The sequence below is a fragment of the Pseudophryne corroboree genome, chromosome 2, assembly GCF_028390025.1.
Source record: "Pseudophryne corroboree isolate aPseCor3 chromosome 2, aPseCor3.hap2, whole genome shotgun sequence".
In the NCBI taxonomy this organism is placed as follows: Eukaryota; Metazoa; Chordata; class Amphibia; order Anura; family Myobatrachidae; genus Pseudophryne; species Pseudophryne corroboree.
The window spans coordinates 515,921,912-515,945,869 of record NC_086445.1 but is presented as its reverse complement, the minus strand read 5'-3'; the positions used below and the strand labels follow the sequence as shown (position 1 = coordinate 515,945,869).

General features: G+C 46.7%; 1 protein-coding gene across 17 annotated transcripts in view; it reads left to right on the top strand.

Annotated features, from left to right (window-relative positions):
• Window positions 1-23,958, top strand: part of MACF1 (microtubule actin crosslinking factor 1) — a 564,002-nt gene that overhangs the window by 113,020 nt on the left and 427,024 nt on the right. For 12 of the 17 annotated variants that reach the window (XM_063954114.1, XM_063954106.1, XM_063954118.1 and 9 more), the window contains exons 2-6: window positions 12,829-12,890; window positions 19,826-19,915; window positions 20,001-20,099; window positions 20,728-20,805; window positions 20,914-21,006. In XM_063954114.1, the coding sequence (XP_063810184.1) occupies window positions 12,829-12,890; window positions 19,826-19,915; window positions 20,001-20,099; window positions 20,728-20,805; window positions 20,914-21,006 (422 nt within the window). The remainder of the gene's footprint in view (window positions 1-12,828; window positions 12,891-19,825; window positions 19,916-20,000; window positions 20,100-20,727; window positions 20,806-20,913; window positions 21,007-23,958) is intronic. The other 5 variants (XM_063954121.1, XM_063954124.1, XM_063954111.1 and 2 more) reach the window with 1 other exon arrangement.

Below are 23,958 nucleotides of genomic sequence, written 5' to 3'. Positions count from 1 at the left end.
GACCCATATTGAATTTAAAGTCCCTGAACATTTATCTGAAAAGATTCAAGTTCAAAATGGAATCGCTCAGAGCGGTCATTGCAAGCCTGGAAGAGGGGGATTTTATGGTATCTCTGGACATCAAGGATGCTTACTTGCATGTCCCCATTTATCCACCTCATCAGGAGTACCTCAGATTTGTGGTACAGGACTGTCATTACCAATTCCAGACGTTGCCGTTTGGGCTCTCCACGGCACCGAGAATATTTACCAAGGTAATGGCAGAAATGATGGTGCTCCTTCGAAAGCAAGGAGTCACAATTATCCCATACTTGGACGATCTCCTCATAAAGGCGAGGTCCAGAGAGCAGTTGCTGATCAGCGTAGCACACTCTCAGGAAGTGTTGCAACAGCACGGCTGGATTCTGAATATCCCAAAGTCGCAGCTGATTCCTACAACGCGTCTGCCTTTTCTGGGCATGATTCTGGACACGGACCAGAAGAAGGTGTTTCTCCCGGCGGAGAAGGCTCAAGAGCTCGTGACTCTAGTCAGAGACCTCTTAAAACCGAAACAGGTGTCGGTGCATCGCTGCACGCGAGTCCTGGGAATGATGGTGGCATCATACGAAGCCATTCCCTTCGGCAGGTTCCATGCGATGATCTTTCAGTGGGATCTGTTGGACAAGTGGTCCGGATCGCATCTTCAGATGCATCGGCTGATCACCCTGTCCCCGAGGGCCAGGGTGTCTCTTCTGTGGTGGCTACAGAGTGCTCACCTTCTTGAGGGCCGCAGGTTCGGCATACAGGACTGGGTCCTGGTGACCACGAATGCGAGCCTCCGAGGGTGGGGGGCTGTCACTCAGGGAAGAAACTTCCAAGGGTTGTGGTCAAGTCAGGAGGCTTGTCTGCACATAATTATCCTGGAACTAAGGGCCATATACAACGCCCTGAGTCAAGCGGAGCCTCTGCTTCGCAACCAACCGGTGCTGATTCAGTCAGACAACATCACCGCAGTGGCTCATGTAAACCGCCAGGGCGGCACAAGAAGCAGAGTGGCGATGGTGGAAGCCACCAGGATTCTTCGTTGGGCGGAGAATCACGTGCAAGCACTGTCAGCAGTGTTCATTCCGGGAGTGGACAACTGGGAAGCAGACTTCCTCAGCAGGCACGACCTCCACCCGGGAGAGTGGGGACTTCATCACGAAGTCTTCACTCAGATTACAAATCGATGGGAACTGCCACAGGTAGACATGATAGCGTCCCGTCTCAACAAAAAGCTACAAAGGTATTGCGCCAGGTCAAGAGACCCTCAAGTGATAGTTGTGGACGCACTGGTAACACCGTGGGTGTTCCAGTCGGTCTATGTGTTTCCTCCTCTTCCTCTCATACCCAAGGTGCTGAGAATCGTAAGAAAAAGAGGAGTGAGAACAATACTCATTGTTCCGGATTGGCCAAGAAGGACTTGGTACCCGGAACTGCTAGAAATGCTCACAGAGGACCCATGGCCTCTGCCTCTCAGACAGGACCTGTTGCAACAGGGGCCCTGTCTGTTCCAAGACTTACCGCGGCTGCGTTTGACGGCATGGCGGTTGAACGCAGGATCCTAGCAGAAAAAGGCATTCCGGAGGAAGTTATTCCTACGCTGATAAAGGCTAGGAAGGACGTGACAGCAAGACACTATCACCGTATATGGCGAAAATATGTTGCCTGGTGTGAGGCCAGGAAGGCCCCTACAGAGGAATTCCAGCTGGGCCGGTTCCTGCACTTCCTACAGTCTGGAGTGACTATGGGCCTGAAGTTGGGGTCCATAAAGGTCCAGATTTCGGCCCTATCCATTTTATTTAAAAAGGAACTGGCTTCTCTTCCTGAAGTTCAGACGTTTGTTAAGGGAGTGCTGCATATTCAGCCCCCTTTTGTGCCACCAGTGGCACCTTGGGATCTCAACGTGGTGTTGGGTTTCCTGAAATCCCACTGGTTTGAGCCACTTAAGACCGTGGAGCTAAAGTATCTCACGTGGAAGGTGGTCATGCTATTGGCCTTAGCTTCGGCTAGGCGTGTGTCAGAATTGGCGGCTTTGTCATGTAAAAGCCCCTGTCTGGTTTTCCATATGGACAGGGCAGAATTACGGACTCGTCCGCAATTTCTGCCGAAGGTGGTGTCATCTTTTCATTTGAACCAACCTATTGTGGTGCCTGCGGCTACTCGTGACTTGAAGGATTCCAAGTTGCTTGATGTTGTCAGGGCTTTGAAGATCTATGTAGCCAGGACGGTTGGAGTCAGGAAGACTGACTCGCTGTTTATCCTGTATGCATCCAACAAGCTGGGTGCTCCTGCTTCAAAGCAAACCATTGCTCGCTGGATCTGTAGCACGATTCAGCAGGCTCATTCTGCGGCTGGTTTGCCGCATCCAAAATCAGTGAAAGCCCATTCCACAAGGAAAGTGGGCTCTTCTTGGGCGGCTGCCCGAGGGGTCTCGGCATTACAGCTTTGCCGAGCAGCTACTTGGTCGGGTACAAACACATTTGCTAAGTTCTACAAGTTTGATACCCTGGCTGAGGAGGACCTTGTGTTTGCCCATTCGGTGCTGCAGAGTCATCCGCACTCTCCCGCCCGTTTGGGAGCTTTGGTATAATCCCCATGGTCCTTACGGAGTCCCCAGCATCCACTAGGACGTTAAAGAAAATAAGATTTTACTCACCGGTAAATCTATTTCTCGTAGTCCGTAGTGGATGCTGGGCGCCCGTCCCAAGTGCGGACTTTCTGCAATACGTGTACATAGTTATTGCTTAATAAAGGGTTATGTTATGTGGGCATCCATTGTTGATGCTCTGTTGTGGTTCATACTGTTGACTGGGTAAGTTTATCACAAGTTATACGGTGTGATTGGTGTGGCTGGTATGAGTCTTACCCTGGATTCCAAAATCCTTTCCTCATAATGTCAGCTCTTCCGGGCACAGTTGCCTTAACTGAGGTCTGGAGGAGGGGCATAGAGGGAGGAGCCAGTGCACACCAGTAGTACTAAATCTTTCTTAGAGTGCCCAGTCTCCTGCGGAGCCCGTCTATTCCCCATGGTCCTTACGGAGTCCCCAGCATCCACTACGGACTACGAGAAATAGATTTACCGGTGAGTAAAATCTTATTATTTATTTATTTATTACCAGTTATTTATGTAGCGCACACATATTCCGCAGCGCTTTACAGAGAATATTCGCCGATTCACATCAGTCCCCACAGTGCCAGATACACAAATGCCCCCATAGTGCCAGATACACAAATGCCCCCATAGTGCCAGATACACAAATGCCCCCATAGTGCCAGATACACAAATGCCCCCATAGTGCAAGATACAGATATGCCCCTAGTGCCAGATACAGATATGCCCCCAATGCCAGATACAGATATGCCCCCAGTAGTGCTGCTCACTGCCGCCGGGCTCCTCCGCTGCTGTCACCGCTGGCTGCCGCCGGACTACTCCGCTGCTGGCACTGCTGGCTGGAGCTGGCCCTGGTGGCGGGAAAGGGGTGCCGCGATTGCCAGTAGGGTGCAGGTGAGTTGCAATCTCGGGGGAAGTGACTGCAGGTGGGGTGCAGAGGTGCCGCGATCGCGGGTGAGATGCGGGGGTGCCGTGATAATGTGTGGGTTGCAGGGATCGCGGGAGGGTGCCACTTCTGGGTGTCCTGTGACTACGGCAGCCCGGTAGCAGTGATGATACAGATATGCCCCCAGTGCCAGATACAGATATGACCCAGTGCCAACTATGACCCCAGTGCCAGATACAGATATGCCCCCAGATACAGATATGCCCCCAGTGCCAGATACAGATATGTTCCCAGTGCCAGATATGCCCTTAGTGCCAGATACAGATATGCCTCCAGTGCCAGATACAGATATGCCCCCAGTGCCAGATACAGATATGTTCCCAGTGCCAGATACAGATATGTTCCCAGTGCCAGATACAGATATGTTCCCAGTGCCAGATACAGTTAAGTTCCCAGTGCCAGATACAGTTATGCCCCCAGTAGTGCTGCTTACCGCCGCCGGGCTCCTCCGCTGCTGTCCGCCGGCCTCCTCCGCTGCTGTCCGCCGGGCTCCTCCGCTGCTGTCACCGCTGGCTGCCGCCGGGCTCCTCCGCTGCTGTCACCGCTGGCTGCCGCCGGTCTCCTCCGCTGCTGTCACCGCTGGCTGGAGCTGGCCCTGGTGGTGGTGGCGGGGAAAGGGTGCCGCGATGTTGGGGGGGCAGTGACTGCAGGAGGGGAAGGGAGGGGAGCAGAGGTGCCGCGATCGCGGGTGATATGCGGGGGGTGCCGCGATCGCGGGTGATATGCGGAGGGTGCCGCGATCGCGGGTGATATGCGGGGGGTGCCGCGATCGCGGGTAAGCTGCGGGGGGGTGCCGCGATCATGGGTGGGGTGCGGGGGTGTTGCGACCGCAGTTGGGGAGCCAGTGATCGGGGGTGGCGTGCAGGGGTGCAGCGATCATGGGTGGGGTGTGGGGGGTGCCGCGTTTACGGGGGATCGCGGGAGGGGTGCCACTGCTGGGTGTCCTGTGACAGCGGCAGCCCGGCAACAGTGATGTGCTGCTGTAGCTGCCCCTGGTCCTCCTCCAGCTCCGCTACCACTGCCTGGGGTCAGTTGTGACAGGGGCAGCTCGGCAGCAGTGATGAACTGCCACAGCTGCCCCTGAACCTCCTCCTGGCTCCTGCTCCACAGTGCTGCCACTGCCGGGGATCCTGGGTTGTAGACTCGTGACAGAAGTAGGCGGACACTGCTGGCCAGTGTCCGCCTACTTGTAGTTCAGTTGGGGGGACAGTTCCCCCTACACCTGAACGATTAGTTGGGAAAATCAAACAAGTTTAATTTTCCCAACTAGTTGGACCGACCGTTTCTGGTTGTTTTTTAGCGTGTGGGAGCAAACGACTGATAATCGTTTGCTCCCACACACTGCCAGATTATCGTTCCAACCAGCCAACTAGTTGGCTGGTTGGAACGATATCTTCCTGATGTATGGCCAGCATAACACCGACTTCGGGTGAACACCGCTTCTCCTACCTTTTAATTACCATCTCTCGCATCTATTTCCAAGACTTATCATGTGTTGATCCTAATTTATGGAATACTTTTTCCTGTCTCCATTAAATGCTCTCATAACCTCCCACTTTTAAATACTTTTTCAAAGGTCGTTTGTTCACTCAAGCCTACCGGACCACTGTGTGATCACTACTCACCCAGTATTGCCTTACCTGCTCTGTGTTTCTAAGTACCACCAAATTTGCCTCTCCCACTTAGAATGTAAGCTATTATCTTCCCCTATAGGTCTGGTAGATGTGTCCACATACATCTATTCTCAAATTGCTCCCTGTTTGGTGCACCACAGACTATGGGGGTATACAATTAGTGCTGTTTTTTTGACCATCGAAAAAAACGCACTCTACTCCTTTTTATAGGTCGAATTTTTCGTCTGGTCGAAAAATCCGCAAGGGCGAAAACCACAATGATCGTAGAATTTGCCACTGATCCATGTGCTTTGTCGAATTTTCAGGCATTTTCGACAGTTTTTGGGTCCATTTTCACCCATGATGATTCGACAAAATGAAAAGGCATGGGCAAAAATGAGTGAAACCACCCCCTATTGAATATTGAGGTTGAATTAGTGCCGATTTTCCGACTGTCGGAAAATTTTGCACTAATTGAATATACCCCTATGTGACTAAGCCGTGCAATGTGTCCCTCAACACACTTTTATACAAAATTTGTATCACTAATGCAACATAAGTATTGTGCACAGGTACCCTGGATACAGTTGCTGAAATTGCATGCAACTGTTGTTAGCCACTCAGAAGCTAGCTTCGGTCAAAAGACTTGAGGACTACGCCATGCATTGATGTGTTTAACTTGTGACTTTATGGTCGGGATTCAATTCTTTTCACCCCTTTCTACACCCGTTCTGTTTCTGCCCTCAGGGGCATGGTATCATTATTTCAGCTTGCTGCCCTTGGAGTAGCGAGGCACCCAACCCTTTACACGGCTAAACCTGATTACTATGGCAGCGATATGCATGATAACGGGGATCATTTTAGACAGGAGATTGGGCGTGATATAGCATTTGAATTCCACCCTATAACAGACACTACATGGTGATGCCCGAGCTATATGTTACGAAAAAGACAGGTGTATGATATATTGGTATGTTGATTAACTGTAATTTTTTTTAAAATCTTTGGGGTTTTTTTTATGGGGAGGTATCCATCTAGCTGCAAAGACACACTGGGAGCAAAAAACTGAAGTTTTTGTGATGTGCACCCCCTGATGTTTCTACAGTATTATTTTGGGGCTAATCTATTATGTTCATCCGACTTAAAAAAATAAATAAAAAAAAAATGAAAAATTCTCCCTAAAACACACAGGGTCAGTGAAATCTGTCTGTTTTCGCCGGCTACAGTAAAACAGGGCTCCTTTGGGTGATTTGGTTTCACCTGCCTAAGACAGGTGAAACAAAATCCCTGGTAAGCGTGGCCCCAGCCTGCTTATTGGGGCTAATTGGTTAGCCCCTAGCAAGACAATTACACCCCAAAGTCTTCTGTTTTTATCATGGCTCTGTATGCGGTAAAGAACTTTGTGGTAACCTATAAATTAATGCTTGTAATAATACTAATAACTCACTATTTGGTCCTTTGGTGTTTGTATACTGTCCATATCCAACATTGTCATATTTCTGTTGACTCTGCCAGTCACATAGTGCCCACTCTCTTTTTCTGACCCTCTGCAACCATGGCCAAAAGTTTTGAGGATGACACAAGTATTGGTTTTCATAAAATTTGCTGCTTCAATGTTTTTAGACCTTTTTGTCAGATGTTGCTATGGTATACTGAAGTAAAATTACAAGCATTTCATAAGTGTCAAAGGCTTTTATTAGAAAATTAAATTTATGCAAAGAGTCAATATTTGCAGTGTTGACCCTTCTTTTTCAAGATTTCTGCAATTCGCCCCGGCATGCCCTCAATCAACTTCTGGGCCACATACTGATTGATGGCTGCCCATTTTTGCCTAATCAATGCTTGGAGTTTGTCAGAATTTGTGGGTTTTTGTTTTTCCGCACGCCTTTTGAGGATTCACCACAAGTTCTCAATGGGTTTGAGTTCTGGGGAGTTTCCTGGCCATGGACCCAAAATTTTTATGTTTTGTTCCACTAGTCACTTAGTTATCACTTTTGCCTTATGGCAAGGTGCTCCATCATGCTGGAAAAGGCATTGTTCATCACCAAACTGTTCTTGGATGGTTGGGAGAAGTTGCTCTTGGAGGATGTTTTGGTACCATTCCTTTATTCATGGCTGTGTTCTTAGAAAAAATTGTGAGTGAGCCAACTCCCTTGGCTGAGAAACAACCCCACACATGGTCTCAGGATGCTTTTAATGTTGGCATGACACAGGACTGATGGTAGGGCTCCCCTTTCTTCTTCGGACAAGCGTTTTTCCAGATGCCGCAAACAATCTGAAAGGGGATTCATCAGAGAAAATAACTTTACCCCAGTCCACAGCAGTCCAATCCCTGTACCTTTTGCAGAATATTAGTTTGCCCCTGATGTTTTTCCTGGCGAGAAGTGGCTTTTTTTGCTGCCTTTCTTGACACCAGGCCGGCCACCAAAAGTCTTTGCACTCAAAACTGCGTACTGCCATGCCTGAGTAAGCTCTCCACTGGTGGTATTCCCGATCTCGCAGCTGAATCAACTTTAGGAGATGGACCTGGCACTTGCTGGATGTTCTTGGGCGCCCTAAAGCCTTCCTCGCGATTGAACCTCTCTCTTTGAAGAACTTGATGATCCGATAAATGGTTGATTTAGGTGCAATATTACTAGCAGTAATATCCTTGAATGTGAAGCTCTTTTTGTGCAAAGCAATGATTGCACGTTTCCTTGCAGGTAACCATGGTTAACAGAGAAAGAACAATAATTTCAAGCACCACCCTCCTTGTAAAGCCTACAGTCTGTTATTCTAACTCAGTCAGCATGGTAGAGTGATTTCCAGCCTTGTCCTTGTCAATACTCTTACCTGTGTTAAAGAGAGAATCGCTGACATGATGTCCGCTGGTCCTTTTTGTTGCAGGGCTGAACTGCAGTGGAAATGTTGTTTTTTGGATTAAGTTCATCATTCTGGAGTATCTGCAAACTGGCATCATAAAAACTGAGGCAGACTTTGTAAAAATTAATACTTGTGTCATCCTCAAAACTTAGAACAGATGCGCCTCCCTATGGGCCGGAGGGATAGCGAGAGAACAAATTTGTCTCCTTGTGGGTCAGTGATAGAGAAGATGCTCCTCCCTATGGGTCAGAGCTAGAGAGAGCAGGTGCGGCTCCCCCCCCCCCTTCCTGTGGACTGGAGGGTAGGTGCGGCCCCCCCTGCCAGCGGGCTGGTGTGGCTTCCCCTTGCCAGCGGGCCAGTGGGCAGGGTGCACTTTCAAGCAACCCTGCGGTCCAGAGAGAGAGGAAACACACGGGGTTTGTAAAATGTGTGTGTGAGTACGTTCTCTATGGCTTTCAGGTGTGTGCATGCTGTCTCTGGTCCTGTGATGTTTGCGTGTGTGTGTGCGCTCTCTCTGGCCCTCTACTTAGTACATGTACATGCACAAATACCTGGTCTGTGTGTGTTTGCTAGGCCTCTGGTGTTTCTGTGCGCATGTGCTCCCTGAAATTGTCACTCCCCCCCGCAGTATTGAAGTGTTACATCGCACCCGACCTCCCGTCTAAAGTGATGGGAGATTGCGGGACGATATTAAATTGATCTTTAGTATTGCGCCCATATAGGTCAGGTTTAGCTGTGTATATTGAGTAAACCTGACTAAACTAATGGTTGCAACACAAAAAGTCCCATTGGCCTCCAAAAATGGTCACTTTTTTCGCTAATTTCAGCTCTGCACCCCTGGGAATAGCGAGCTGAAATTATGTTAGCGCGCTGATCAGAAGAAACGGTTCGTCTTTGTAAACTTTTGATATGCAACTCACATTGTTGTTTCTATTTTTATTTATTTGTCTCTGTGTCTTGTATCTTTGTGTTAGGGCTTCCTTGGTATTCTCAGTCACGTGCTATGACATATACACAGCAACACAAGGTGTCTCTGTGTGATAAGAGGGATCTCTTCAGCGCAGTAGCTTCCCTTATAAACACTTAGCTACTACTAGCTATAATGAGACCTTTTCCTGTCTTAATACTAAATACATTTTCTGAAAGGCTCCCCTTTCTGTCCTGCATTCTATCGCCGTTGTGCCAGACATGGTATATAAGAGCGAGAAATAGTGGTGTCGTCTATAATCTCGAATATCCATTAACATTATGTGCCTTCTGTTTTTAACACTAGTAAAAACACATTTGTCAAGTATGTGACATGCGTTTTTATGAGCAAAAACAAATGTGCCAGTGAGAGTGTCCTACTGTGTCATGCTATACGTTTCCCAAGAGAAGATGTTATGGAATGGGATTAAAATATATCTCCATCATGCAATAAACATGATCTGATTCTGTAAAGAAAATTTAAAAGTTCACCCAACTTTACATTGCACTAGTTTTATTACTTAGATTTTATTTATTCCATTTATTTTGAAGTTGTATCATGTGTAAGTAATATAAGGGTGTCCGCACTTGTGCTACAGTATAAAACCTTTTAGGAACCACTTGCATAGAGGTGAATGAGGTAGAAAGGATGACATTGCTGAGTGGGAGGACCTGTTTCTCCTTTCGGTGACCTCCTATTGCTCACTGTACAGACCTCAGGATACCTTGCCTTTCCACTGTACAACCAGCAGAGAGCTCTGCAGTATTCTTATTTACACACAGCCAGACCTGTTCTCTTCCTTTATGAAAAGTGTACCGCTATTAAGGACAAATGGGGAGCAAAATCTGAAAAAGAAAATATATTTTCTATTGGATTTTGCTTCATTTGTTATGTTTCTGATAACTTCTAAATGCTGTCCAGTTTGATAGCTTCATGTATAACTTGTGGGAATAATCCCATTCTAAACATGTTGATTTACAATAGATACTATAAAAGTTTCCGGGCAGTTTGGGAGGCAGAAGAGAGGTGGGCCTGTTCAGGATGTCATGACGTTCCCTCCCTTTCGGTACACTACTTGGGAAGGATAGGACTGCAACGAGTGCTGCCAGTCTGATCTTTGTTTTGGTTTTTCTAGACCACTAGTCTTCTTTTTTACTTTTATTTGTTTTGTTTCCTTATGTTGTTTACACACTTTAGTGTTGGAATGTTACATAATATTGTCTTGTCAGTGATTGCACTTCTTTCATCATGACAGATGTCAGGATGAGCTACACACATCTGCTTGGCCTTAATCTTTGGCTTTCAGATTGACAATAATTTTCTGTTCAGGCAATGTAAAATATTACAGGGTATTTTAACTGTAAACACAAACGTTTTCTTCACAAGCATTACCTAATAACATGAGCAGGTGCTGTGTTGCTCCTGTTAGTTGGATAATCATCCATAAACATTAACTGCACAGTGCCCCTAGTGCCCACGTTAGCTGGAAAATGACTACACCATTGCACAGCATCTCTAAAATTATGTTGGATGTTGCAGTTTATCAATTTTCTTAAAACCAAGTGAAATTTTTATATAATATGTTAGAATTTGCACAGTCTCCGTAAATGAGCCAACACATTCGTTGCCATCGCTTCACTTGCTTGGGCAAAATAGGTGAAGTGTTATCGTTGTCTCTAGTGATTATTTAAAGTCTAAAGTTTCTCCTGTCTTTATCTTTTTTATTGGAGCAGGGCAACCACGTTATGATGTGATAGAAACCACAAATGTCATGAGAATTGTACCAGCCTTCATGCTGTATCTACACTAAAAAGCTCTACAGTCAATAGGTCTACCACTAATGGTAGACATGCATCAGGTCCACAGGGTCAAAAGGTCGATTTGTAAAATGTAGACAGTTCAGCAGGTTGACAGGGTCAAAAGGTCGACATGACAATTGTCGACACACATGGTAGATACAAGGCTGATTGACAGGCAGAGGCGATCGCTGGGCGGGAGGGGGCAGGACGACGGCGTTTGGCCGTCGTTTCGTGGGTGCAGTCCGGCCCAACGCGGGCGTGGCTGGGCCGAACGGGGGGTGGGCCGCAGCGGCTGCGTGATGTCACACGCAGACACTGCGGGCCGGGGAACGATGAGTAGCTCCCGGCCAGCACGCTAAATCTGCGCTGGCCGGGAGCTATTCTTGAAGTGCAAAGGCATCGCCGCTGTGCGATGCCTTTGCACTTCTGCGGGGGGGCCGGACTGACATGCGGGGCAGACTGGCCCCGTGCTGGGCGTCCCCCCACATGTCAGGGAAGATGATCGTAGCGGTGCTAAATTTAGCACAGCTACGATCAACTCGGAATGACCCCCATTATCTTAGCGGCCCCATATGGTCTGGCGTTTCTATGCACATTTTCTTGTGGTTCTGACTACTAATGCTCAAAAGCTAACTATAATTGTAAACCATTACCTTAAAATGTTTCCCAGCAGAAATGTGTTGTAGCTTGCAGTTGAAGGGCAATGTCCAGTGTTATGTTGTAAAGCCAAACTGGTTTTGTTAGGTCCTGTCATAGCTATATATCTAGCCTTCTGAATTTTGTCAGATTGATGAAATGATGCAGCATGGCTGATTTTGCTGGGGGTGAGAGGATCATAGCTACATGTACAGGATTAATACATTATATTATGGCTAGATATGTACGCTAAGGTTGTGTTATTACTTACATAAAGAGAGTTATACAGCAATGTGTTGACAGATGGGATGTGTGACACTGAATGTGTCCTTGCCCGGAATTTCAGCTTGTGATAAGCTGGACACAGGATCATTATATATCAGCATGCGTTTGCCCTCCCTCCCCCCACACCTCTCTATGGAGAAGTGTCAGTGCTTATTCCTATCCCCTCACTGTACTGGAGGCTTTTTCTGGGTCTGAACTTATGCAGAGGTGAGGGGAGGGCTGAGGTGGGCTTACTGAGTATGTCTCAGATGGAGAAGAGGCGGGTGCATACCTGAAGCTGATGTGGAGTTCAGGTGGCTGCAAGCTGGAACAGCTTCCTGACTTGGAAAAGACAACTCGCATAAGGAGAACACCTATCCTCCTGGCTAGGAGTGCCCTTTCTGCACCCTATATCAATAACTCACGTGGGTGCTCCGTTCAGGATGTGGGAGGAGCTTGGCATAGAAGAGTTGCTGCTGCTGGATGATGTGGTGACTGTCCCCCTAGACGAAAGCAAGGTGCATCGAAAGTCTGTCATGAAGCATATCGGGGGACAGGGACTGTCCAGTTCCCACTTGGTGTGCCTGATGTGTTGCATGGGTCAGTATGACTCCTGAAGACTTGGGGATGGGTGTATTCTTTTTGCGGCGAAAACTGCCTTTTTTTTTCACTTCCCCCTTCATGATTAGACCTCAGTATATTTAGCAATAATCCGTTTGCTGTGTTCACATCCTCAGGATGTATTTAGGTGTGCATGTGACATGATGATGGTGCGAGGTCTCATCCTGCTAATGAAGGGTGCCTGTGTAACAGTGTTGAATCTTGTCATACACTCCCTCCAAGTCCCCACTTGGTACTGCACATCTCTTATTTGCATCCTAACCACAAACTGTGACTTTGGATTATTGTGACTGCTTGGTAATCCTGGCAGAGAATGGACTGCACAAGGCTGTTTTCTGGATTATGATAATCTCTTTCCTGCGGAGGGTGGGAGAGACTCCCTCCAGGGTGAGAGGTCATGGACACCTGTCTGCATGCAAAAGTTTTTTATTTTTGGGTAACTTTTTTTTTTTATTTCTTCATTTTTCTTTTCTCATTCCTTTCTTCAGATGAGCGAGACAGAGTGCAGAAGAAAACATTCACGAAATGGGTCAACAAACATCTTATCAAGGTAACACAAATCTGTAGTAATAGTTTATATATGGCATACAGATATGCTCAGCCACATTGCACTCATGATTAGAATTCCCGCCTATGGTCACGTGCGAATATTTGCACCGGCGATCCATAGGAAATGCATTGTGTGATCGCGGTTGTGACTATTCGCACTTGGGTGCGTGTAGTCCCTGCCGTGATGCATACATACGTGCGTATGCATAGCGCAAATGATGAGGGAGGACATGTCTGTATGTTTCATTGTACCTTTATTTTACTGTAGTATCATGTCTACTCATGTCAGTGTTTAAGTTTCATTCTGTGGCCTTTTCTCATTTTTGCATTCTTTATCTGTGCTAGAACTTCTATTTCTCTAACGTCCTAAGTGGATGCTGGGGACTCCGTAAGGACCATGGGGAATAGCGGCTCCGCAGGAGACTGGGCACATCTAAAGAAAGCTTTAGGACTAACTGGTGTGCACTGGCTCCTCCCCCTATGACCCTCCTCCAAGCCTCAGTTAGATTTCTGTGCCCGACGAGAAGGGTGCACACTAGGGGCTCTCCTGAGCTTCTTAGTGAAAGTTTTAGTTTAGGTTTGTTATTTTCAGTGAGACCTGCTGGCAACAGGCTCACTGCATCGAGGGACCAAGGGGAGAAGAAGCGAACTCACCTGCGTGCAGAGTGGATTGGGCTTCTTGGCTACTGGACATTAGCTCCAGAGGGAACAATCACAGGCCCAGCCTGGATGGGTCCCGGAGCCGCGCCGCCGGCCCCCTTACAGAGCCAGAAGAGCGAAGAGGTCCCAGCAAATCGGCGGCAGAAGACGTTCCTGTCTTCAATAAGGTAGCGCACAGCACTGCAGCTGTGCGCCATTGCTCTCAGCACACTTCATACTCCGGTCACTGAGGGTGCAGGGCGCTGGGGGGGGCGCCCTGAGACATAAAACATGATAAAAATACCTTACATGGCAAAAAATACATCACATATAGCTCCTGGGCTATATGGATGCATTTAACCCCTGCCAGAATATACAGAAAAACGGGAGATAAGGCCGCCGAAAAGGGGGCGGAGCCTATCTCCTCAGCACACTGGCGCCATTTTCCCTCACAGCTCAGTTGGAGGGAAGCTCCCTGGCTCTTCCCTGCAGTCACTACACTACAGAAAGGGGTAAAATAAGAGAGGGGGGCACTAATTAGGCGCAGTATTAAAACATACAGCAGCTATAAGGGGAAAAACACTTATATAAGGTTATCCCTATATATATATATATATATAGCGCTCTGGTGTGTGCTGGCATACTCTCCCTCTGTCTCCCCAAAGGGCTAGTGGGGTCCTGTCCTCTATCAGAGCATTCCCTGTGTGTGTGCTGTGTGTCGGTACGTTTGTGTCGACATGTATGAGGAGAAAAATGATGTGGAGACGGAGCAGAGTGTCTGTAACAGTGATGTCACCACCTAGGGGGTCGACACCTGAGTGGATGTACTGTTGAAAATTACGTGACAGTGTCAGCTCTGTATAAAAAAAACAGTGGTTGACATGAGACAGCCGGCTACTCAGCTTGTGCCTGTCCAGACGTCTCATAGGCCGTCAGGGGCTCTAAAGCGCCCGTTACCTCAGATGGCAGATACAGACGCCGACACGGATACTGACTCCTGTGTCGACGGTGAAGAGACAACCGTGATTTCCAGTAGGGCCACACGTTACATGATTGAGACAATGGAAAATGTTTTATACATTTCTGATAATACGAGTACCACCAAAAAGGGGTATTATGTTCGGTGAGGGAAAAACTACCTGTAGTTTTCCTGAATCTGAGAAATAAAATGAGGTGTGTGATGATGCGTGGGTTTCCCCCCGATAACAATTGATAATTTCTTAAAAAGTATTGGCTGTATACCCTTTCCCGCCAGAGGTTAGGGTGCGTTGGGAAACACCCCCTAGGGGGGATAAGGCGCTCACACGCTTGTAAGAACAAGGGCTCTACCCTCTCATGAGATGGCCGCCCTTAAGGATCCTGCTGATAGAAAGCAGGAGGGTATCCAAAAATGTATTCACACACATACTGGTGTTATACTGCGACCAGCAATCGCCTCAGCCTGGAGGTGCAGTGCTGGGTTGGCATGGTCGGATTCCCTGACTGGAAATATTGATATCCTAGATAAGGATAGTATATTATTGCCTATAGAGCATTTAAAAGATGCATTTCTATATATGCATGATGCACAGCGGAATATTTGCCGACTGGCATCAAGTATAAGTGCGTTGTCCAATTCTACCAGTAAAATGGTCAGGTGATGCGGATTCCAAACGGCATTTGGAAGTATTGCCTTTGAAAGGGGACATTTGGGGTCGGTCTTTTAGACCTGGTGGCCACGGCAACAACTGGGAAATCCACGTTTGTACCCCAGGTCGCCTCTCAAAATAAGACGCCGTATTATCAGGCGCAGTCCTTTGTTGGCAAGCGGACAAAAGGTTCCTCTTTTCTGCTCGTGACAGAGGGAGAGGAAAAAGGCTGAAGAGATTACCCAGTTCCCAGGAACAGAAACCCTTTCCCGCCTCTGCAAATCCCTCAGTATGACGCTAGGGCCTTACAAGCTCAGGCACGGTGGGGGCCCGTTCTCAATGAATTTCAGTGCGCAGTGGGCTCACTCGCAAGTAGACCCCTGGATCCTTCAGGTAATATCTCAAGGGTACATATTGAAATTCGAGACGTCTCCCCCTCGCCGTTTCCAAAAGTCGGCTTTACCGACGTCTCCCTCTGACAGGGAGGCAGTTTTGGAAGCCATTCACAAGCTGTATTCCCAGCAGGTGATAATCAAGGTACCCCTCCTGCAACAGGGAACGGGGTATTATTCCACACTATTGTGGTACCGAAGCCAGACGGCTCGGTGAGACCGATTCTAAATCTAAAATCTAAAATCTTTGAACACTTACATACAGAGGTTCAAATTCAAGATTGAGTCACTCAGAGCAGTGATTGCGAACCTGGAAGAAGGGGACTACATGATGTCTCGGGACATCAAGGATGCTTACCTTCATGTCAAAATTTACCCTTCTCACCAAGGGTACCTCAGGTTATGGTACAGAACTGTCACTATCAGTTCAGACGCTGCCGTAGGGATGGTCCACGGCACCCCGGGTCTTTACCAAGGTAATGGCCGAAATGATATCCCTTCGAAGGAAGGAAATTTTAGTTATCCCTTACTTGGACGATTCCCTGATAAGGGTAAGATCCAGGGAACAGTTGGAAGTCGGTGTAGCACTATCTCAGGTAGTGTTGCGGCAGCACGATTGGATTCTCAATATTCCAAAATCGCAGCTGGTTCCGACGACTTGTCTTCTGTTTCCTAGGGATGTTCCTGGACACAGTCCAGAAAAAAGGGTGTTTCTCCCGGAAGAGAAAGCCAGGGAGTTATCCGAGCTAGTCAGGAACCTCCTAAAACCGAACCAAGTCTCAGTGCATCAATGCACAAGGGTTCTGGGTAAAAATGGTGGCTTCCTACGAAGCAATCCCATTCGTTAGATTCCACGCAAGAACTTTCCAGTGGAACCTACTGGACAAATGGTCCGGGTCGCATTTTCAGATGCATCAGCGGATAACCCTGTCGCCAAGGACAAAGGGTATCCATCCTGTGGTGGTTGCAGAGTGCTCATCTTCTAGAGGGCCGCAGATTCGGCATTCAGGACTAGGTCCTGGTGACCACGGATGCCAGCCTGCGAGGCTGGGGAGCAGTCACACAGGGAAGGAATATCCAGGGCTTAGGGTCAAGCCTGGATACATCACTTCACATAAATATCCTGAAGCTAAGGGCCATTTACAATGCTCTAAGCTTAGCAAGACCTTTGCTTCAAGGTCAGCCGGTGTTGATCCAGTCGGACAACATCATGGCAGTCACCCACGTAAACAGACAGGGTGGCACAAGAAGCAGGAGGGCAATGGCAGAAGCTGCAGGGATTCTTCGCTGGGCGGAAAATCATGTGATAGCACTGTCAACAGTATTCATTCCGGGAGTGGACAACTGGGAAGCAGACTTCCTCAGCACGACCTCCACCCGGGAGAGTGGGGACTTCACCCAGAAGTCGTCCACATGATTAAAAAACTCGACAGGTATTGCGCCAGGTCAAGAGACCCTCAGGCAATAGTTGTAGACGCTCTGGTAACACCGTGGGTGTACCAGTCAGTGTATGTGTTCCCTCCTCTGCCTCTCATACCCAAGGTACTGAGATTGATAAGATGGAGAGGAGAAAGCACTATATTCGTGGCTCCGGATTGGCCAAGAAGGACTTGGTAACCGGAACTTCAAGAGATGCTCACGGAGGATCCGTGGCCTCTACCTCTAAGAAGGGACCTGCTCCAGCAAGGACCCTGTCTGTTCCAAGACTTACCGCGGCTGCGTTTGACGGCATGGCGGTTGAACGCCGGATCCTGAAGGAAAAAAGGCTTTCCGGATGAAGTCATCCCTATCCTGATCAAAGCCAGGAAGGATGTAACCGCAAAAACATTATCACCGCAATTGGCGAAAATATGTTGCGTAGTGCGAGGCCAGTAAGGCCCGACGGAGGAAATTCAACTGGGTCGATTCCAACATTTCCTGCAAACAGGAGTGTCTATGGGCCTGAAATTGGGGTCCATTAAGGTTCAGATTTCGGCCCTGTCAATTTTCTTCCAAAAAAGAACTAGCTTCAGTCCCTGAAGTTTAGACGTTTGTAAAAGGGGTACTGCATATACAGCCTCCTTTTGTGCCTCCAGTGGCAATTTGGGATCTCAATATAGTTTGGGTTCCAAAAGTCACATTGGTTTGAACCACTTAAATCTGTGGAGTTAAAATATCTCACATGGAAAGTGGTCATGCTGTTGGCCCTGGCCTGGGCCAGGCGCGTTTCAAAATTGGCGGCTTTATCCTGTAAAAGCCCTTATCTGATTTTCCATTCGGACAGGGCGGAATTGAGGACTCGTCCTCAGTTTCTCCCTAAGGTGGTTCCAGCGTTTTCACCTGAACCAACCTATTGTGGTGCCTGCGGCTACTAGGGACTTGGAGGAATCCAAGTTGCTGGATGTTGTCAGGGTCCTGAAAATATGTTTCCAGGACGGCTGGAGTCAGGAAATCTGACTCGCTGTTTATCCTGTATGCACCCAACAAGCTGGGTGCTCCTGCTTCTAAGCAGACTATTGCTCGTTGGATTTGTAGTACAATTCAGCTTGCACATTCTGTGGCAGGACTGCCACAGCTAAAATCTGTAAAAGCCCGTTCCACAAGGAAAGTGGGCTCATCTTGGGCGGCTGCCCGAGGGGTCTCGGCTTTACAACTTTGCCGAGCAGCTACTTGGTCAGGGGCAAACACGTTTGAAAAATTCAACAAATTTGATACCCTGGCTGAGGAGGACCTGGAGTTCTCTCATTCGGTGCTGCAGAGTCATCCGCACTCTCCCGCCCGTTTGGGAGCTTTGGTATAATCCCCATGGTCCTTACGGAGTCCCCAGCATCCACTTAGGACGTTAGAGAAAATAAGAATTTACTTACCGATAATTCTATTTCTCATAGTCCGTAGTGGATGCTGGGCGCCCATCCCAAGTGCGGATTGTCTGCAATACTTGTACATAGTTATTGTTACAAAAATCGGGTTATTATTGTTGGGAGCCATCTTTTCAGAGGCTCCTCTGTTATCATACTGTTAACTGGGTTCAGATCACAAGTTATACGGTGTGATTGGTGTGGCTGGTATGAGTCTTACCCGGGATTCAAAATCCTTCCTTATTGTGTACGCTCGTCCGGGCACAGTATCCTAACTGAGGCTTGGAGGAGGGTCATAGGGGGAGGAGCCAGTGCACACCAGTTAGTCCTAAAGCTTTCTTTAGATGTGCCCAGTCTCCTGCGGAGCCGCTATTCCCCATGGTCCTTACGGAGTCCCCAGCATCCACTACGGACTATGAGAAATAGAATTATCGGTAAGTAAATTCTTATTTATTGATTCCTTTGCTTATTACTTGTTCATTTTAGTTCTGTTCTTATGCTGGGTAAACACTAAACGTTGTGTGTAGCCAGTGGCTGCATGATGCGATGGCACAATACTTTGTGCCATCGGTACACACTGCACAATACTGTGCATGACGGGGTGATGCATTTACAATCCATGCCGTCGTTCCCTGGATCGTCTCATTGGGCATGCAGCATGCCTGACAGGATGACCCAGGGAAAGCCCCGCGAGAGCGCTCATTCGCAGGTACACACTGAGGGATGTGGCTGATAAATCGTTTAGATCTGCATTGGAACGACATATAGTGCTATTAATTGCCTAGTGCATACCCGGCTTTAATAATACTATACATATTGATATCCCATTTATTAACTTGCACAATCTGTCCCTCTTCTTTAATTAACCTATGCTCACCCTTTTTATCTTAAGCTGGCCATACACTGAATGATGATCGTTCAGATCAGCTGATGAAACAGCTTTTCTGAACGTATTGTTCACTGTTTGAGCCTGATTGATAATCCTACTTCTGCAAAGCTGTCAGGATTGTTTGGTTTTGATATCGAACCTTTGCGATCCTCCAGACCAGGTGTAGCCAACCCTGGTCCTCGAGAGCTACCAACAGTGCACGTTTTCCAGGTCTCCTCACAGAATCATAAGTTAAGTGATTAGCTCCACCTGTGAATCTTTTAAAATGTGACAGTGAGTAATGACTGCACCTGTGCATCTGCCAGGTGAGCTGGAAAATGTGAACTGTTGGTAGCTCTTGAGGACCAGGGTTGGCTACCACTGCTCCAGACCATCATTCATCACACTCCAAGCAGCGCATGGAGTCCGCCTCCATACATCTTGCAGTGTAAGGAGGCACTGAAATAATTGGGCAGTCGTTCCTCCTTTCCTCCATGTTTGTTGCACTGTTGTGCAATCTGTGGTCACTTTTACTACCAGCTCTAATTGTTTTTATATCATGCTGTAAATAGGTTCGCAAACACATTAATGATTTGTATGAAGATCTGCGGGATGGACACAATCTCATTTCCCTTTTGGAGGTTCTGTCTGGTGTCAGACTAGTAAGTATTTGCTCCTTGATTTTTCTTTGTGCACTTCTATAGATATGCTCCTTTTTCCTCACAGTCTCATTGCCATGTCCATTAGAACAAAGACCCTGAGGCTCCTAGGGGCCTGCGACTTTCCCGTATGCCATCCCGCCGCCTGTTGATGAGAGAGGAGTCAGAGGACAACCCTGACGATGCTGTATGTCACTAGAGCTGTCACTCGGTCAGATTATCCAGTGTGGGGAAAGAACCCAGCACTGGGTTATCTGCCTGTGGGCACAGTGTGGGAGGATGAAGGGATGTGTGCTGTGATATTAGCATGAGCATGAGGGGAATTCTGTAATCATGTACACGTGCTTATGCACGTCACCTCCTTCCCTCAGTCACTGCATGGGGTGAGATGCAATGGCTTACTGCCTTGTACTGCAGGAAACGTCAAGGGTACGAGGCTTCTCCTAACCTCCACACTCCACTTATTTATATTTCTTCTCACCAGTCTCTTCTCTGCCTATTTACAATCATATCCACTTATTTCTAACCTCTCAATAAACCCTTTTCAGCATCTACTATCCCATGTCCACTTAAGACTCCATCTCACCCCTCTTGTGTTTCTTTCATTCTAACCATTCTTTACTTTTCTCATTGTTATCACTTTATTTTGTAACTTCTATTTCACCACTTTCCAACTTTTCTGCAGAACTTTACCTTTTTTCCCCCTCTAACTTATTCTAGTAATTATTCTGACTTTCTGGTTTCCATACCATTACACTAACTTTCTACTTACCATATTTTTCAAGTTTCATTGGAATAACCTCCTTGCTTTTCAGCCCAGAGAGAAGGGCAGGATGCGTTTCCACCGCCTGCAAAATGTGCAGATTGCTCTGGATTTCCTCAAGCAACGTCAGGTAAAGCATTGGAGTATCTGATAGGATGAAACGTTCCTTTCATGATGTATGAACAGTTACGTGATGATTGGATGAGAATACCATGAGAAATTTGTAATTCATTTGTAGGTGAAATTGGTGAATATACGAAATGATGATATCACTGATGGCAACCCAAAGCTGACCCTTGGACTGATATGGACCATAATCCTTCACTTTCAGGTAAAAGTCTTGCACATCTATATGTATCGGTAGTCTTATCTTTTGAAATATGCTCAGTGCTGGCAAAAATGAATAAATGGAAAGTGGGGGCCTGCCAATGGAATGTTTGGGGGCTAACCTGTAAGTGAGTGAAGGAAGGACATACAGTTTTTTCCCCATAGATTTTAAATAGATGGAAATCGATTTAAATCAATGTTCTGCTTCCAGAGCTAAAACACACTTTTACTAACATTAGCAATTTAATATGAAATAAATAATTTATCATCAGTTAGTAACGGTGTGTTTCAACCCCTGTAAAACCCAACATTGATTAATGAAAATAGGCCTTTTAGTAAATAAACCCCCGATAGTTTTACATCATGTCATGATGGTGGACTGATTTGTCTATTATTGTTTGGGCTAGTATGTTGTAAGGTCATTGTGAGGATGCTGCTTCTCCTGTTTATCTTATGGCACTGAAAAACAGGCTTTTATATGGCCAGACAGCAGAAGTGCTAATACTGCATACAAGACATTTTTAAAATATCTTGCAAGTGCTTTATTTACATTCTGTATTATTCGCAAATGAATGATTTAACCCAGATCTGTTTTATCACAGCCTTTTTATTTATTTGAGCCGTTCAAATGATTCAACTTTTTAGTAGCTGACTTCTCTAGAAAGCACACCAAACATATACACCTATCAGCCATAACATTAAAAGCACTTGGCTAATATTGTGTATGTCCCCCTCAAAGCAGCTTTGACTTGTCGAGGCATGGGCTCCACAAGACCTCTGGAGGTGTCTTGTGGTATCTGGCACTAAGTTGTTAGCTACAGATCTTTAAAGTCCTGTAAGTTGTGAGATGGGGCACCCATGGCTCGTACTTGTTTTTCCCACAGATTCTTGATCAAATTGAGATGTGGGCAATTTGGAGGCCAAGTCAGCACCTTGAAATTTTTCATGTTCCTTAAACCATTCCTTATCAATTTTTGCAGTGTGGCGAGGTGCATTATCCTGCTAATGCTGTCTGCAAGAATGTTTAGGTAGGTGGTTCGTAACATCCACATGAATCCCAGGACCTAAGATTGCCCAGAGCATCACACTGTCTCAGACAGCTTGTCTTCTTCCCATAGTCATCCTGGTGTCATTTCTGCTCCAGGTAAATGACGCACATGCACTTGGTCATCCAAAAGGTTGTAAAAGAAAATGTGATTCGTCAGACCAGGCCACCTTCTTCCATTGCTTAATGGTCCAGTTCTGATGCTCAAGTGTGTAGGTGGTTTTGGTGGTGGACAGGGGTTAACATAGGCACTCTGTTCAGTCTGTGGATAGCCATCCCCACATGCAGCAAGCTATGATGCACTGTGTGCTCTGCCACCTTTCTATCATAGCTAGCATTAACTTTTTCAGCAATTTGTGCTACAGTAACTCTTAAGGCTAGCTTTCATGCCCCTCACACATCAGCGAGCCCTGGACCCTGTTGCTGGTTCACAGTTTGTCCTGGCTTGGACAACTTATTCCTTGGACCACACCACAAGATCTGCCATTTTGGAGATGCTCAGAACCAGCCATCTAGCCATCACAATTTGGCTCTTGTCAGAGTTGCTCAGATCCTTACTCTTACCCAATTTTCCTGCTTCCAACACATCAACTTCAAGAACTGAGTGTTTGCTTATTGCCTGATATACCCTACCACTTCACCCATCAGTGGTTGTCATGGCTGATCTCTGTATATGATGTGTGAACATTGCACCTGCTTATTGTGTTTGCCCATTTAAGCCAAACCAGTTGCTTTGCTAACCAATGGATACAATCAAGTCAAAAACTATGCAGGCTTCATAGTCAGACATTAATAGCATAATGGTGCGTTCTGAAGAGACCAACGACTTTCAATGTGGCCCTGTCATAAAATGGCAGCTTTTCAACATATCACTCAAATTTCTGCACCAGTAACCTTTAATGCTGTTATTTATAATTAGTAAAGTCTAGTACCAACAACCGCTTAGCTGCCATGTAGTAGGCCATATGTACTCACAGAATGCAATGTTGGCACAAGAAGTGTTTGTCAGGAATTTCATGGGTGGTTTCCATGGCCAAGCAGTCTCAGGTCATAATTTGTAATATCAAACAGCTGAAGTTTTGTAAAGCACATTACCATTAGACTATGGAGCACTGGAAACATGTTACCTGCAATGATGAACTACACTGTGCTATCTGGCAATCTAAAGGTACAATCTGGGTTTGGAGGATGCCATGAGAACACTTTTGGTTCAGGAGAAATAGTCTGTGAAGGGAACAGCATACAATGACATTTTAGAGAACTATGTGCTTTCCGCTTTGTGTCAACAGTTTTTGGGGGAGGTGCTTGATCATTTCAGTATGATAATGTCTTTGTGCACAAAGCAAGACCCTACAAATACTTTTTGGTGTGAAGAACTTGACTGGCCTACACAGCGCCCTGACCTCAGCCTCATCTATACCTTTGGGATAAAATGGAATACAGTTTGTGAGCCAGACCTTATCACTCAACATCGGTGTCTGAACTCACTGTTCTTGTAGCTGAATGTATGCGAATCCCCGCATCCATGTTCCAATACCTAGGGGAAAGCCTTTCCAGAAGAGGGAGGGCTGTTATAGCAGCAAAGGTGGGACCAACTTCATATTAATGCTTATGGTTTTGGTTTGAGAGATTCAACAAGCACTTATGGGGTGTGCTGTTCTGATGTCCACATACTTTTTGATTGTAGATTAATGTATTTACTACTAAATGTATTGATTATTCTGCCTTCAGTCTATGTATTACATTAAGTTTTTATACCATCAGGCAGAATTGTGTGTTTTATGTATCATGGTGGACATACATAAGACCGTAAATTAAAGTCATCTGATTATTGAAAACGCTTAATAACAGTTGATAGGTGATGGTATATTAGCCCCGTTGGTCTACCTCATTTTGCTGCCAGTAGATGTG